This window comes from Thalassophryne amazonica, chromosome 16, assembly GCF_902500255.1.
Source record: "Thalassophryne amazonica chromosome 16, fThaAma1.1, whole genome shotgun sequence".
NCBI lineage: Eukaryota > Metazoa > Chordata > Actinopteri > Batrachoidiformes > Batrachoididae > Thalassophryne > Thalassophryne amazonica.
Genome location: NC_047118.1, coordinates 12,938,393 through 12,956,413, shown reverse-complemented (window position 1 = coordinate 12,956,413; position 18,021 = coordinate 12,938,393). Strand labels below are relative to the sequence as shown.

General features: G+C 40.0%; 1 protein-coding gene across 8 annotated transcripts in view; it reads left to right on the top strand.

Annotated features, from left to right (window-relative positions):
• Positions 1 to 18,021, top strand: part of gpatch8 (G patch domain containing 8) — a 51,073-nt gene that overhangs the window by 5,414 nt on the left and 27,638 nt on the right. For 3 of the 8 annotated variants that reach the window (XM_034189520.1, XM_034189522.1, XM_034189524.1), the window contains exons 2-4: positions 1,571 to 1,648; positions 3,533 to 3,568; positions 17,768 to 17,786. Coding sequence is in view for 1 of the 8 variants with exons in the window: in XM_034189519.1 (XP_034045410.1) it covers positions 1,571 to 1,648 (78 nt within the window). In the remaining 7 variants the exon portion in view is untranslated. Of the gene's footprint in view, positions 1 to 1,570; positions 1,649 to 3,532; positions 3,569 to 17,614; positions 17,787 to 18,021 lie in introns of those variants that run through there. The other 5 variants (XM_034189521.1, XM_034189525.1, XM_034189528.1 and 2 more) reach the window with 3 other exon arrangements.

The following is an 18,021-nucleotide window of genomic DNA, read 5'->3' as shown; positions in this document are numbered from 1 at the left end:
TCCTTGCAATGCAAGTGATACTCATTATCCGAGTCATACATAAAGCGCTGGGGGATATGAAGTGAAATTCATATCAATTCAGGATTCTGACCATAATTTTATGACAGCATAAGGATGCTAAGCCAGGCTGGAGGTTTGGGGGCTGCCAGGGCTCTCAATGAGCTCCCAGGGCAGGCAGTGTTCTGGTTGAGGTTCTAGGCTATTTGGCTGGCTAACTTGGCAGTCTGGAGGGGAATAATTATTGACAGATCTTTTTTTTTGCCTACTGCAGAGTTAATGGAAATTTGCAGGACCATGACATGGTATAAGTTCAGACATGACAGGCCATCATAGAGAAGAATTTTTTTCCAGAGGTGTTAGAGACAGACCTAAGCATACTCAGAATCCAATTTGAGTGGTCAGACCAAAATGCATTTTTACTGCCAGTCTGAACAAGACACTAGAGAACACGGACATTAAACCCATTTTCACCACGACAACTCAACCTACTCCCCACATTTCAGGAATGGGGTACAGGAATTCCCTTCTCAGCCACAGCTTCTCTGTTGTGATGAAGAGCCACCAGGCTTGCAGTGACAGCAAGCATCTAATGCTAGTGATAGCTGGTAAACAAACTTTAACCTTAACATTTGCTTCAATGCAACATAAAAAAAAAATTTAACTTATTTGATCCAACATTAGCATGCTTGTCAGAAGGCAAAAGCAGGAGTATTTTGTTACCACAACCTGAATCCAGTTATGAAAATTTTCCAAAAATTACCAGAAATCCGTGTTTTTACTCGCGTGGTGAACATTTCTAGGTTATTTTTAATAGCATACATCAGAATCCATTTGTTCAGTTCCATTCATTTCCATGCCCAAAGCAGTTGGTGGCAGTAATGCGCCATGTTGGTTTGCAAGCTGCCAATAAGCTCCAAAGAAGAATTACTAAGGCGAAGGGATGGAACACTTGAATTCATTGTCATTAAAAGAAGGGAGGAAAGATCTAGAGAGATCACCAATTTGTTTTTTCTACACTTAGTTTGTTTGAAGTGTTTTTTCTGATTCTAGCTTGGTATATGTAATTTTGTAATGAAAGCAATTACGCATAATGTAAAACCTGAAAAAATGGCTTTATATGGGTATATTTATAATGGTGTAAACAACCTTCATTGCTTCTGAAATATTCATTTCAGTAAGCAAACTGTTTCACAGTGTTGGAGAATGGTAGACAAATCTTCTAAAACCTGCTGACTTCTTAACCCTGGGGACACAGTAAGCTCACACACCATGTGGATCGTAAGGCATGAGAAGATGCTTAAGGTTGAACGAGCTCTTGTATCAGAATCTATATGGATATCAGCAGCTGTCTATTGGAATCCGAACTGAATGAAAGTGGATTGGTTTATCTCTATTCTATACATTTATTCTACCTCAAGACAGCAGTCGTGTTAAAAAACACTGAACCTTATCAGCATCGATAGATATGCTGCCATATCCATTTTGTAGTTGATCCAGAATGAAACAGTGTGATAGCGTGGCCCCATTTTAATGCATTTCTTAAGTATAATCTTTGGATTGTGTTACCCAGGGTGGAAATCACTTTGACCAGTATGAAGAGGGTCAGTTGGAGTTGGAACAGGCGTCCTTGGACAAGCCCATCGAATCGGTAAGGCTGCATACATTATCCTGCTCCATTGGACCAGCTGTGAGAGTGGATGATTTGTCCAGGGAGGCATACCAGCTACACCCTTTTACTGCATTAATTTTGTCCATGTACATAGATGCATCCAGTGTTTTTGAACACACTACCGCCTAACGTATAGAATGACATGTCAAGTCCATTAATACCCTTTTTAATCCCTCTCACTTCCCAAAGTCCTCTGCATATTCCATGACTTGTGTGACAGTTAAATTATTATGTAAATGGTAGATCTTTGTGTTTTATATAAAGCATACAGATTAACATTTAAGTTTTGTATCAGTTACTCAGTTATTATTAGTTACCCGTATGATAACAGGTGATGACAAAGCATGGAGTGGATAAAGCACTGCTATTTACCTACTTAATTTAGCTGTTCATACATTTTAAACACTTAAAAAAAGAAAAAAAATAATTTGCCACTGGCCAAATTTAATTGTGAGCCTAGTGGGGTATACTTACACTATGCACCGGGGACCGCACCCAGGCACATTACGCCACTAAAGTCGAGTTTGTTTGGCTAGTGTGAGTGCTCTGGGCCGTGGCTTGGGCCAGCCCACTGACAAGTGTGGCCGGATTTGCAGAAGTGGTCTCAAGAGGGGCCAAGCTGAACTCTGTTGTGGCCACAAGTAGTGCGAGTACAAACATCACTGGCGCATGGAACTCTGATGTCACGTCACTGCTGTGGCTGTTCAGTTTTCAATAGTTATGACTAATATTACTATTTCTACTTGGATAATTGAGTCTTCAGTTCATTCAGCAACATTTGGATTAAAAAATTTTCTAGTTTCCTACCTTCTTGGTGAATGCAAGTTGTGGTCAGTGAGCAAAGCTACAATTTCCTCATCTGCCTCCATAAAAATCTTGTTACGTGCAGTATGATTAATTGATGAATCCGTTATTGAATAATTTATTTATGTGGGACAGGTTTTATATTCGGAAGTTGTTTTGAAGTAATTATACAAGATTTCCTCAGGTTTTGGTTGTGTTCAAATGTGACATTTCAGTCACTTTTACAGGCTGCATGCATCCATGCCAGTGCTCCTGTGCTTATTACCTTCTGCAAAATGAGCCATAGAAATTCTGCAAAAAATCCATAGAAACAAATTATTAACCTTGCTTGCTCTGTCTGTACGGGGATATCGCTGCGCTCGGTCCGTACTAAACACCTCATTCTGATATTTCCCTGTACAGTCCTCTTGCTCAGTTAATAATCCTTTATTAGCTTGTTATAGTTAACTCTGTATCAGTAGTACAGTAGGCTTCAGCGGTGATGTTTTACTTGTGAAGTGTAATCAATCAGTTTGTGCTGTGGGCTAGACCTTTCTCGAGACCGAAGTGGTGACTATAGACAGAGAGAAGTGGCAACCTCGGAACCAGTGTTGTGCATTTCTAAATTATTTGAATAATAATAAATTTTGATAGTTGAAAATATACTGAATATTGGATCTGATAATCAGTCAACCCTTTTAAGGTTTTAGCAATCAACCTATTCAACCTATCTTTGATGCAATTATTCAGTGGGATATGATCATAAATGTCAGGCAGGCAGCTTTAAAAATACTTAACATCTGATTAGGTGTTAAGCTAGCCATATTGGGGAGAGTTTATGAATGAACAGTATATTATAATGCATTATAATTTGTGGAAAAGGGGACAGTGCTTACTCCACTCCATTTAGCCACCCAGACTGCGCACACATTAGATGGTGTGACTGGCTACATTTGTGTTTAAGTGTGTGTGTTTCTGTGTAGCTTAGAATTTTTGTGTTAGTGTGTAATAGTGTTTGTGTCTGTAGGACAGTTATCTTATTGTACACAACTTGGGGTGTTCGACATTTCTCTCCTGCAGCGAATTGGCCCCTATTAGCTAAGCAGCAATGACCGGGTTTGTATTTGCACGCTCTGCTTTCTTAATCCTATCTTTAGGGTCCTTGTAACGCTTCTGTCTCTTTCTGTTGTACTACTTTTACTCTGTTCTCTCTCTCTCTCTCTCTCTCTCTCTCTCTCTCTCTCTCTCTTACGACACAGTGATTCGGTGTACAGTACCCTCTGTCATTCTGTGCTGGCATGGTGCTTGTGCAACTGGGACTGCATTTTTTGATGAAGAGGCATATAGATAATAGCGCAGGAAGCTGTCTTTCTGTCATTCCAACTCTCTCCATTGTCTCTTTTCTCTCTAAATCAGTGAGGTGAGCAGGCCCAATCTCCACTTATTCCTATATTGTCAGTCTGCCTCTCCTGAAGTTTATGGGTGTGCTTTATGAGCAGATTGGATTAGATCACCTGCGTATAATTCAGAAGAATGTAGTTGTTACAGTGAGATATGCCTGTCTGACATCAATACTTTTAAAATACAAATTATAAACACTTTCATGTTCATTGCTAGCAGTGTAACGGATCAATGGTTTAATCAAATCTAATTTAATTAATGGTTATTATTTAATGATACATTATTATAAAGCTTTTAAAATTGAAATGGAATTTTTCTATTCCTCAAAACATTATAATTGTAGAACACTTTGTACAACTGCAAGTAAATTACATTAGATATTTGAATCAGTATTGATCACATGTGTTTTTATAACCTTAAATACTGCTGTTACATTTTTGCTTCCTGTGGTTTGGAGAATTATAAAAACAAACAAACTCCGCTCTCCCAAAGCTAAATTAAATTGAATAATTATGTGGTGCTTAAATGTCTATCTATCTTTCACAGGCTACCATGACTGGAGTTTATTAATAAGTGACCTTTAAGTTTTGAACTTCTCGTTTTAGACTTCTGCTGTGTGTCACAGAAGTCATCATCTGAAATGCTGCTTACCCTATCAGATGCCCACTATACCAGTTGACAGTGGCACACCTGTAGCCTTTATGTGAGATATATTTATAAATTAGCTGCAAACTATTTTATATGGCTCTAGTACCACATCTGTGCATGATTCCACTGAAGGGACCAAAGTTGGAATGATGACAGGGTTCTCACCAGGATTTTTTCACAGCATAAGGGGGAACTTAGTGGGGCATAGCCGTGCTACGAGTGTTGCAGGCGCGAATGTTGTAGGAGGGTCCGGGGGCATCCCCCTGGGAAAAGTTAGAGATTTATAGCCCTTTTAAACACTATTTCCTGCATTTTGAGTGCCACTTTGTGTTGTTAAATGGGACATTAAATAACATGCAACATGTCCTTTAACAGAAAAGCCCCCCTATGCTAGTTAAATCACAGCATACCAGGCTGTGGCAGACAGTTGGTTACTTTCCAGGGGGGTGGTTGTGGATGTGGCTAAGAACAGCACTGGCACATGTTCCCAGACTTGAGTTGACAATGTGCGCTGTGTATAGTTAATACAGCAGAAAAAAACTATTCAATCATTAAAGTATTTGTTTGGTTGATTATTTCATTAGTAGTTGTTTTATTCTTTTTAAAATTACCAGTCAGGTATGTCTGCAAACCTTGGCAGTTAAACCACATTTTATTACAATATTGCATATATCTACAAACTCAAAAACCCAAATGGACAGAAAATCAGCACACAAACACAAAAAAAAATACATAGACTTTGCTCATGAAAGAAAGATGATCCAAGTGGTCCAACTTTAGAAATTTAATGTCAGTAAACTTGTTGATTGTTTTGACAGTGGCAGGTGCAAGTTACATGTCTCATTTTGCCATTGCCAGTCCAGCAAATCAGGAATATGAGACAAGTTTTAATTTGTCACACATTCACAGGGGTATGTAAGCATTTAAATGTGCTTACTTTGGTAAGCTAGTAGTGGAGAGGGACAAAAGGCAAGTTGAATTGTGGCCTGCTCACCTTGCTTAAGTGGCTCTTCTGCTGCTGCGCTATTATTTTTAGACGGGCACTGAGGGCTGTGCTGCAGCAACAGTTCTTTACACACCTGTTGTGGAAGAAACTACATCAGATGCTCTATTGATGATCACTTAATTACCAATACAACACTCATTCATGTCTTGCAAATCCTCCTTGGAAAGTGCACACTTAAAATGGGTAAGATGGTTTCACAACTCCACAGCCATTGCAACATGTCAGCAAGTATTAATTCTAAAGTGAATTCCTAAGTTGATTTTTGCAGCTTGTTATGACTGGTGCGATCAAGTCCATTTTCACAATACAAACATCGGAATCCTTGTTTGAAACTGAAGCATAGCAGAGTCCAAGTGCTTTGCAACTTGTGTACAGAAGTGGAGAAGCTCGTCTACACTTCCATATTGCTCAGTGGTTTGTCTGACCATTGAGACAATGCTGGAAAATAAGTGAATGTAGGCGTTTATAACTGTGAACCATTTCCACCTAATATGTGTGTAACTCCTTGGCATTTGGATAGTTGCATCAATTCTTGTGAAATGGCACTGCTCTGGGTAGAAATAAGCAAGCGTGACTGGTCCTAACACCGCAGGTCAGGCTTGCAGTGTTAACATGCGATTGCACCTCCTTCTTGAAGTTGTACCTGGCAAGTATTGAACTCTCATGGTCAGTTCCACTGATGGAACATTTATCTACCTGGCTGGATGAACGTCAGACGTGACAGACTGCTGAAGGCGTCCTCATTCAGGTTTAATTTTGGGTAGCAAAAACAAATTTTACCTGGCCACACAAAACCTACGGTGAAATTCCAGAAATAAAACTGAAGTGGTGAACAAAGGGTGAAGTTTTACAAAAAGTTTGCCTGATATTTTTCTGCAGAGTATAAATCAGTGTTGACCCTAACACTAAGGCCGGGTTCACACGGCAGGATTATTAGGCCGATATCGGACCCGATCTTCCCCTTCCGACAATCTTAAGGACGCCCCGACAATCGTGATGACACTAAAGATAATCTTATCAGATATTCCTGCTGTCTGTGGTGTGTTAAGAGCGCTCTCATCTGCTCGGAAGGGCGTCAGGAGCGCTCCGATCGCAAATCGAGGATATTCAACATGTTGGATTTTTTTGGCCCGATATCGCTGTGTGTGTTGTGTCCTCCGACCAAAACAAGCACGCAGCCTGCTGAATGTGACGTTCAGCCAATCAGAAAGCGAGGTGACAGACGCATGGAGCGGAAAATAAAATCAAAACAGCTGTTCTGACTTACCAGAAAGTCCGATGGTCGCGCTGTCTCCACTCCTTTAAAGAACGCCTTTTCTTTTTGGATCATTTTTTCCCTCTGTTTTAAATAGTCCACAAAGTACCTCCGTTTGTTTACTCTGAGGTCACGTTTAATCTTGAGAGATTTTGCAAGATTTCCTGTATGAGCTGTGAATGTTCGTGCGTGAAATCTGTTCGTGTGTGGTGTTGTTGTCCTTACCGTGTGGCTGAACACCACACACTGTACGACCAAACCTGTTAGAGCTATGATTTTTTATCTTCACATGTGTTGTCTCAGGTTTTGGAAACCTAAAGATAATTTTAAAATCCTGTCGTGTGAACCAGGCTTAACCCTAGCAACTACACTTAAACACATTGATCTATTAGCCTGTATTATTAACAGCTAACCAGCTTTCTTTGGCACTGGAAATGCAACATTAGTTTTTTTTTTTTTTGCCATCATTCTTTGCTTGGTCTTTTCATTCAAGCCCCCGTTCCCACATACATGATTTTGATCATGACTGTCTATGAATACAGCATGCCAAAGTTGTGATGTTGAATCTTGACCACATCCCGTCATCTTGTTAGAAATCGCGGTGACAAAACCGTAAGCTTACTCGGACATAGAAGGTGATTCGTCAGGATTGAAGCATGATTTGGCAGAACACCATAATGTTATCAAGACTACAGTAAAATTGTGTAAGACACCATCAAGTCTGTAGTAGTCAAACCCAGACTAAAAATGAATGGCCAGGATTGCCTTCAAGATGGCAGATGACAAGAGGATTTTTAAAAGTTCCATGAGAATTCACAGTTTTAAAGAAACTGTTAAATGTCCAGGACTCACTGACTCTCCAAGACACCACCAAGTCTATCCCCAGGACCACTATTTGATAGTTACAGTGCTCTTGTAGTAGGCTTTACCAAGAAATCCAGGATCCAACTACATGTAACTACATCTGTTGGAGTACTGAAATTGACAGGTAAGAAAACATATATATATATACGAGGTCTGTGATAAAACTAACATACCTTTTATATTTTTCAAAAACTATACTCAACAAAAATATAAACGCAACACTTTTGGTTTTGCTCCCATTTTGTATGAGATGAACTCAAAGACCGAAAACCTTCTCCACATACACAATATCACCATTTCCCTCAAATATTGTTCACAAACCACTCTAAATCTGAGATAGTGAGCACTTCTCCTTTGCTGAGATAATCCATCCCACCTCACAGGTGTGCCATATCAAGATGCTGATTAGACACCATGATTAGTGCACAGGTGTGCCTTAGACTGCCCACAATAAAAGGCCACTCTGAAAGGTGCAGTTTTATCACACAGCACAATGCCACAGATGTCGCAAGATTTGAGGGAGCGTGCAATTGGCATGCTGACAGCAGGAATGTCAACCAGAGCTGTTGCTCGTGTATTGGATGTTCATTTCTCTACCATAAGCCATCTCCAAAGGCGTTTCAGAGAATTTGACAGTACATCCAACCAGCCTCACAACTGCAGACCACGTGTAACCACACCAGCCCAGGTCCTCCACATCTAGCATGTTCACATCCAAGATCGTCTGAGACCAGCCACTCGGATAGCTGCTGAATCAATCGGTTTGCATAACCAAAGAATTTCTGCACAAACTGTCAGAAACCATCTCAGGGAAGCTCATCTGCATGCTCGTCGTCCTCATCGGGGTCTCGACCTGACTCCAGTTCGTCGTCGCAACTTCGCACAGCCATTGAAGAGGAGTGGACCAACATTCCACAGGCCACAATTGACAACTTGATCAACTCTATGCGAAGGAGATGTGTTGCACTGCATGAGGCAGATGGTGGTCACACCAGATACTGACTGGTATCCCCCCCCCCCCCCCCAATAAAACAAAACTGCACCTTTCAGAGTGGCCTTTTATTGTGGACAGTCTAAGGCACACCTGTGCACTAATCACGGTGTCTAATCAGCATCTTGGTATGGCACACCTGTGAGGTGGGATGGATTATCTCAGCAAAGAAGTGCTCACTATCACAGATTTAGACTTGTTTGTGACCAATATTTGAGGGAAATGGTGATATTGTGTATGTGGAAAAAGTTTTAGATCTTTGAGTTTATCTCATACAAAATGGGAGCAAAACCAAAAGTGTTGCGTTTATATTTTTGTTGAGTGTATATGGATTTGAATCACGTGCGATTACATCAGACAACCTTGAACCCTCATGCGCATGCGTGAGTTTTTTCACGCCTGTCGGTTACGTCATTCGCCTGTGGGCTGGCTTTGAGTGAGGAGTGGTCCACCCCTCCCGTCAGAATTCCTTTGTCTGACTTCTTCCTGAGAGACTGGCGCTTTGCTTGATCAAAATTTTTTCAGAACACCATTCGAGAAATTCATGTGGTTTTCTGTGAAAATGTTAACGGCTGATGAGAGATTATGGACTGTTGCTGTCGCTTTAAGGACTGCCCACGGAGCGGGACGTCGCGACGCGCCCTGAGCCGCTGCTGTCTGCCTGTTTCGAGCTGAAAGCTTCCAAATTTAAGCCTCTGTTGACCCAGGACGTCGTGAGAGAACAGAGAACTTTCAGGAGAGGTCGGGATCAGCAGTTTATCCGGACATTCCACTGTTAAAGGAGATTTTATTAATGAAAGACGTACGGACGGGTCCGCGCTTCGGGGCGCAGCCGGCGGAAAAACACCTCCGTGTTGATAACCATTTGTAAAAACCAGGTGGCTTTTGATGGCTTTCAGTTGAGTGAGTATCTGAGAAATTGTTTAACAGCTGGACATGTTCCAACTTGTCCTTAAGGCTTCCAACGGAAGTGTTTTTCCTGTGGCGGCGCCGGCTGCCTGCCGACGTGCAGACCCGTCCGCACTTTCTTTCATTACAAAATCTCCTTTAACAGTGGAATGTCCGGATAAACTGCTGATCCCGACCTCTTCTGAAAGTTCTCTGTTCTCTCACGACGTCCTGGGTCAACAGAGGCTTAAATTTGGCAGCTTTCAGCACGAAACAGGCAGACAGCGGTGGCTCAGGGTGCGTCGCGACGTCCCGCTCCGTGGGCAGTCCTTAAAGCGACAGCAACAGTCCATAATCTCTCATCAGCCGTTAAAATTTTCACAGAAAACCAGCTGAATTTCTCGAATGGTGTCCACTTCGATGTGCCTCACAGTTTAAAAAAAAATTTTGATCAAGCAAAGCGTCAGTCTCTCAGGAAGTTCTCAGACAGAGATTCCGACGGGAGGGGTGGACCACTCCTCACTCAAAGCCTGCCCAGAGGTGAATGACGTAACCGACAGGCGTGAAAAAACTCTTGCATGCCCACGAGGGTTCACGCTTGTCTGATGTAATAGCGCATGATTCAAATCCATATAGTTTTTGAAAAAAATAAAAAGGTCTGATACTTTTCTAACAGACCTCGTATGTGTGTGTGTGTGTGTGTGTGTGTATGTATATATATATATATATATATATATATATATATAACCCCTGGCAAAAATTATGGAATCACCGGCCTTGGAGGATGTTCATTCAGTTGTTTAATTTTGTAGAAAAAAAGCAGATCACAGACATGACACAAAACTAAAGTCATTTCAAATGGCAACTTTCTGGCTTTAAGAAACACTATAAGAAATCAGGAAAAAAAATTGTGGCAGTCAGTAACGGTTACTTTTTTAGACCAAGCAGAGGGAAAAAAATATGGAATCACTCAATTCTGAGGAAAAAATTATGGAATCATGAAAAACAAAAGAACGCTCCAACACATCACTAGTATTTTGTTGCACCACCTCTGGCTTTAACAGCTTGCAGTCTCTGAGGCATGGACTTAATGAGTGATAAACAGTACTCTTCATCAGTCTGGCTCCAACTTTCTCTGATTGCTGTTGCCAGATCAGCTTTGCAGGTTGGAGCCTTGTCATGGACCATTTTCTTCAACTTCCACCAAAGATTTTCAATTGGATTAAGATCCGGACTATTTGCAGGCCATGACATTGACCCTATGTGTCTTTTTGCAAGGAATGTTTTCACAGTTTTTGCTCTATGGCAAGATGCATTATCATCTTGAAAAATGATTTCATCATCCCCAAACATCCTTTCAATTGATGGGATAAGAAAAGTGTCCAAAATATCAACGTAAACTTGTGCATTTATTGATGATGTAATGACAGCCATCTCCCCAGTGCCTTTACCTGACATGCAGCCCCATATCATCAATGACTGTGGAAATTTACATGTTCTCTTCAGGCAGTCATCTTTATAAATCTCATTGGAACGGCACCAAACAAAAGTTCCAGCATCATCACCTTGCCCAGTGCAGATTCCAGATTCATCACTGAATATGACTTTCATCCAGTCATCCACAGTCCACGATTGCTTTTCCTTAGCCCATTGTAACCTTGTTTTTTCTGTTTAGGTGTTAATGATGGCTTTTGTTTAGCTTTTCTGTATGTAAATCCCATTTCCTTTAGGCAGTTTCTTACAGTTCGGTCACAGATGTTGACTCCAGTTTCCTCCCATTCATTCCTCATTTGTTTTGTTGTGCATTTTTGATTTTTGAGACATATTGCTTTAAGTTTTCTGTCTTGACACTTTGATGTCTTCCTTGGTCTACCAGTATGTTTACCTTTAACAACCTTCCCATGTTGTTTGTATTTGGTCCAGAATTTAGACACAGCTGACTGTGAACAACCAACATCTTTTGCAACATTGCGTGATGATTTACCCTCTTTTAAGAGTTTGATAATCCTCTCCTTTGTTTCAATTGACATCTCTCATGTTGGAGCCATGATTCATGTCAGTCCACTTGGTGCAACAGCTTTCCAAAGTGTGATCACTCCTTTTTAGATGCAGACTAATGAGCAGATCTGATTTGATGCAGGTGTTAGTTTTGGGGATGAAAATTTACAGGGTGATTCCATAATTTTTTCCTCAGAATTGAGTGATACCATATTTTTTTCCTTCTGCTTGGTCTAAAAAAGTAACCGTTACTGACTGCCACAATTTTTTTTTCCTGATTTCTTATAGTGTTTCTTAAAGCCAGAAAGTTGCCATTTGAAATGACTTTAGTTTTGTGTCATGTCTGTGATCTGTTTTTTTTTCTACAAAATTAAACAACTGAATGAACATCCTCTGAGGCCGGTGATTCCATAATTATTGCCAGGGGTTGTGTGTGTGTGTGTGTGTGTGTGTGTGTGTATATATATATATATATATATATATATATATATATATATATATATATATATATTTTTTTTTTTTTTTACTGCTTTAAAAGATGCTGGTATTTCCCAACAGTACACTGACCAGCAGTCGACGACCAAATAAGAGGTAATTTACTTCTTTTCTTGAAAATAGACTTTCAAGGCATGATCTACATTTAACTAAATTCCAAACACATGACATTAAGTTTGAAAACACATTTTGGAACTATTAGTGAATGCATCACCCAGCTTCTCGGTGCCCTGCCTCATGCCATTTATTGTGTGTGATTTATAGGCAGCTAGAGGTCTGTGGTACTTTATTGGGATCTTTTTTTTTTTTGTCTTCTCTTTCTGTCTTTTCCCTTTGGTCTCTGCTGTTTCTCTCTAACATTGTTTTTGCATTGCATGTGTTACCTTGGTAGCATTCAGTAATATGTCCTCTCAACTCTCTGTCCTACTCACAGATATAATTTTCCTCCCAGATTCATTCCTCTCATGTCTCCTACCCCTTTCAATCTGCCTTCCTTTCCGTTCCTGATCTTGTCCCAGAGCGATATGCAGCAGGCTGCCTCAGAGCCACAGAAACCTCACATACACATCTATGTGTGCAAGCTACTGGAAGGTTATAGTGCGTGCACCCCCCTCTTTTTTTTCTTCTTCTTGTATTCATTTAAAATGTTGGTGAAACATAGAGACTCCTCTGTTGAGTTCCACCATTATGTTGGACAACCCAGCAAAGAAGCATTACACATTATTTTCCTGCTATTAGCAAACATTAGAGCCAACTTATTTGATGCCTTTTGCATTACAGCCAGACATTGGTTTATAGAGTTGTTTGATCATGACTATTTTCACCTTTTAGATGGGAAGAAGATTTAAACAGGTTAAAAGTTGTTGCTGAATCAACACTTTGAAAATTTATGACTCCGTTTTCACAAAACCCCAGTTTTTCCAATTAAACACTGACCCAGACCTCAGCTACTTTCACACATGTATAGAAACAAATTAGGATTGCCCACTGTTGGTAAATTCTCTCAGTACCCAGTTCAGACATTTACAAAATGTAGGACACTGATCAAATCTACACAACACTGAAAGTCTCTGTCAGACAGACCTTTTTTCCTCTTATATTGTTGCTGTTCAGTCTGTCACAAGTTTTCTCATGAGAATATTTGAGGTCTGTTAAGCTGTTGATCATATCAGAACCAGTTATGTTAGCTAAATTCTCTCTCTCCTTCTCTCAAACATCTCAGACTGCTACGCATTCCTCAGACTTTCCCAAAGTCTAAGGAAAAAGATAAAGGTAAAAGGTAAAAATATAGACTATAAAGTATATAACCATTATGCTGAAAGGGTATTATTTCTTCAATGCATTTTCAAAAGTTGAGTGTTGTTCATTATAAGTTGTTTCATTTATCTGTTGTTAAATACTCGGGGTGTCACGGATCACAAACCCCACAGTTTGGATTGGATTATGATTTTTAACCACAGATTGGATCATTTTTTCAGATTGGCAAAGAAAAAACGGAGTATCACTTTGATTTCTTTTTTTTTTATCTTTTTATTTGGGGCTCTAATGTATATTATATTCACATACATATGTTAAATCCCCCCCCCCCCTTTTTTTTTTACAAGAACACACTTATAAACAAACCAATACTCAGCAGAGACGGAATAATAATAATAATAACATAAAATAAAAATGAATATCATATACATTGTATAGTACTATCACAGCTAGGTCCACAGTCCAAAATCACAGGAATACAAACGAGTCAGAGGGCATTTCAGTTTATGTGAGATTTGTTTTGCTTAAAACCGGTTGCCAAATGTCCAAAAATCCATCAATGTTGTCGTGAAGAATATGTGTGTGTTTCTTAAGCGGGATTATCTACAGAACCTCTGTGTACCAATCTTCAATTGTAGGGCAGTCACTGGAAATCCAAAATTTCTAAATGGTCTTTCTTGCTACATAAAGAATCACTTTGATTTCTACTTTTAAAAATAACTTGAAGAACAGTGAAAACAAAGAACCTTTGCCCATGCCCTGAATAAAAGTAAGGTGGTTAATGTTTTAATATTATTTTAAAGCTACTCTTGTGTACTGACATCCCTGGTGTAGTTTGTGCCACCGCACCTCATCTGTTTGCTGTAGCCTGGACATCTTGCGTCCTACCAAGCAGGCAGACTCACTTGGCAGAAGTGTTTTTCCCCTCCAGAGTTTCACTCTCACTTGGCTCATAGAGAAAACCACTGATGTGATCAATAGAGAAAACAGGTAAACGCTACTCATGCACGCAGTGTTCTCAGTTCTTGATTGATCAGCGTGGTTCTTTCCATGCTTGAATGGAACCTGCTAGCAGAGCATAGGTTGCCAGTGTGTGTGTGTGTGTGTGTCTGTCATATATATATATATATATATATATATGGTCTATATATATATATATATATATATATATATATATATATATATATATATATATATATATGGTCTATGGACTATGCTCTATGCCAGTGATTTTCAACCTTTTTTGAGCCGCAGCACCCTTTTTATATTTACAAAATCCTGCGGCACACCACCAACCAAAATAATATTATAATTCTATTACCTCTGGTTTTGCATAAAACCCAATTATCGCAATAGAAAATTGATACAGAAAACACCGCATTTCGAAAATCCTCAAGCATTTTGCGCTCTGATCTCAAGTAGGGCTGTCACGATTAGGAGTTTCTGGAGACGATTAATTGTCAGACAAATAATTGCGATTGACGAATATATTGTCTATTTTTTTTCTTTTTTTCCCCCTTCTTTATATTCTACTATTGTAGTATAATTACACAACTCTGGAAGAACGTTTGGCTTCTGTGAGTGGAGAAACTGGGAATAGTGCAACATTTTTATTTTATCTTCATTTTACATACAGTCCCAACTTTTTCTGAATTGTGGTTGTTTCTGTTGCATTTCTGAAATTGTGTCTCCTCATCAGTCACGTTTTGTGCTTAAACACTGCATTAAGCCCATATTGAACAAATAAATACCTTTGGAAAGTAACAGCTGTTAAAGTTCAGAGTTCTCACCTGCTTTTTGTGATTTGTGCATCTGAACATCACCACAGCTTCTCCATGTCAGGGTTTTTTTTTTTTTTTGTTTTTTTTTTGTGGCTCAGTTCATTCATATATTCTCATTTTTTAAATATGTTTTTAAAGATATTTGACCGTTTATTTCATCTCATGATCTCATAAATTCAGCATACGACGCGCACATGGTGTGAACAGGATGGTAACGGCAGAATCACACCTTTAGAGAAAGTTCAGAGAGAAGTAAAGGCAGCTTCATGTTTTGTTTTTTGTTTTGTTTTTAAACTTGTTCACTCGGGTTAAAATCCTCTCTCTGCTCCGCGCTCGCTGTGCACTGATGGTTCTCAGACTGTAACGTGTCACACCTGCATTCAGGAATCTCCCTCACGCACCCCCTCCTTCCCAGTCTGCAGCCTCTTGACTACACACACACACACACACACACAGCTCCGCATTTTAGACGGCTTTTGAAGAAGACGGCCACTGTTTTAATCGGCCGTCTTATCCAAACGGAGGCTGCAGCACAATGACGTCAGATTCTGAGTTGTTTTATGCTTTGTGGATAAAATAAATAATTCACGGTAATCGCGAATATGAAAAATAATCGCGATTTACGAATATTGTAATAATTGTGACAGCCCTAATCTCAAGTGTTTTTTTTTTAGACGTGTCGACACTTTTATTCACAATAATCTGCCACTCTAATATTCACGGAGCGCAGAGGCTGCCTTCAGCGAACCCAGTTGTGAGCGAGAAGGCCCAAGTCTGACCACGGTGACATCAACGGAGGTCAGGCCGCCTTCCCCGCACACCTCCACAGCCAACGCGGTTTCTCCTTCCCCAGAGGAGCCATGCTCCGTGAGCAGCTGAGATTCACACTGTAGTCAGCAACCCGTAACCATGGAGATGCACAAAGCTATGTGCGCAAGTATGTCTATTATACTATAGTACAGCGCTTTGCTGCCATCTACTGGAATAAAAGAGCATTACATCATCTGCCACACTTACAGTACATACACCCGATAACGGTGATATTTGATAATTGCCCATGGCACCCCTGACGATCGATCACGGCACCCTAGGGTGCCGCGGCACCCCGGTTGAGAATCACTGCTCTATGCAGATGTTGTTTGGTTTTAACATACTCCATTCAGGTGAATGCACAGCTGCTTTACTCTGCTCACTTTTAGGTTTCACTGCAACCCTCGAGACTTACACAGTTAATACTTTAAAAACAATGGCATTAAGTTTGTATTTCACTCTAACTTTACAATTACTCCATGGTTCATATGCATGTGAAACTGTAGTTGGAGGGGGAAGGGGTACAGATCAACTATAGTCTATTACACCACTATTACACACTGTAAAATTCTTCTATATCACTGTCTAAGCTTTAATATTTACTCTTTGGTATTGAAGGTGGAATCAATTATCTACGATTTTTACTGGTTTCTGTGTGGGGAAAATGAGTCAGATTTAGTGTTTGTGAGATCTACGGTACCATTTGTGTACAGGAATATTTACTCATTATGATGGTACATGTGTGAAAGGAGCTATTGTTAGCATCATGATCATTGCTGGGCTACACTGGTGTTGAGGCAGAAGACCATAATGCCATTAAGTCTGTCACTTTCTACTGCTTTCTGCTCACTTTGACAACAGTGGTCAGTTGTTGGAACTGAAGTAACCAGTTTACACTTAAAGAGTTCTGTTCACCAACCGAATTCCCTCCTGCATTCCACAATACTATTCCTCGTCTTTCTGTGTCAAGCAGGGGATCGTTTTGTCTTAACTGTATTTTGCTAAACTTCCATTTGTTGAATTGGTTTCTTCTGAATTTATAAGGTAAGTATGTATTTTTTGTATGTTTTCCTTCATTATTTTGTGAATGAAATCTTGCATCTCTTCATGTTCACACTATACTTATTTCCATTTAGTCACAGCTGCACTAGCTGAGATAGACCAGAAATTTAGAGCACCAAACAAAAACATACTGCAAAAGTTTATGAGAAGCAAAAGTAGGCCAAATCCTCCATCTGTAACTGCTAAAGGACAGTTTGTAGGTTCTCAAGAGGAGTGATGATTAACTGCAGACCATTTTGCAGGACAGATCCCTAAAGGCTCTGTCTTGCTTGGCTTTTCACTAAGTTCAAAATCACGTTTATTAGTCAGTGATTATTCATGGAACAAAAAAGTGGTGTTGGTTATTTTCAGAAGAACATCAGTTACATAAACGAATGAATATCCTTGTTCTGTGTTTCAGTTTTGAAATTATAGTTGCTCTGGAACAGTTGACTAATCTGAACCAGTGATTGCTTATGATTGCACTGGGGCTCGCACACATACAAATGGATGCACACACTAACCTTTCTTAATACTCTGTGGTCTCTCTGGTGGGGTCTCCTGCATATCACTTCCCATACCCCCCGTCTTTTGCCATGCACTGTGTCACAATGGCACAATGCACACTTTCAAAACACCCCTCTTGTAGATCTCTCTTTGTTTGGGGAACATTTTCTTTTTGCCCCCCATTTCTCCTGTATATTAACAGTCAGTTAGTGGATTTATTGACATGCCTATCTTTCTGTTTGTACACAGTCTTGTGTTTATTTAAAAGCAGAGAGATTTGCACTTGTAAGAACTAGAGAAGGTAGCACAATTGCAGTTGAAAGCATTTGGCCGGTTTCTTACGTTGTGTCACGTGTGACTGTTTTTTTGACAGCCCAGTATTTTAAAGCCAGGTTCGTATGGAAATGCCTTCACTCCACTTGCACTGCTGTTGGACTCGCCGTCGTTGCTTTCATCTGTCTCTGTCTATTCTTTTGGTGCACTCATCTGTTGTTCTGCACACAGTCTGCTCCTCATCTCCACCCCCTAACCTTTGCTGAGACCATTTTGATCTCATCTCTTTATTAGTGGTGTCAACTGTTGCTACTGATGCCTCATCCAACCTGCCCTAACTGTTTTTAATTGTGA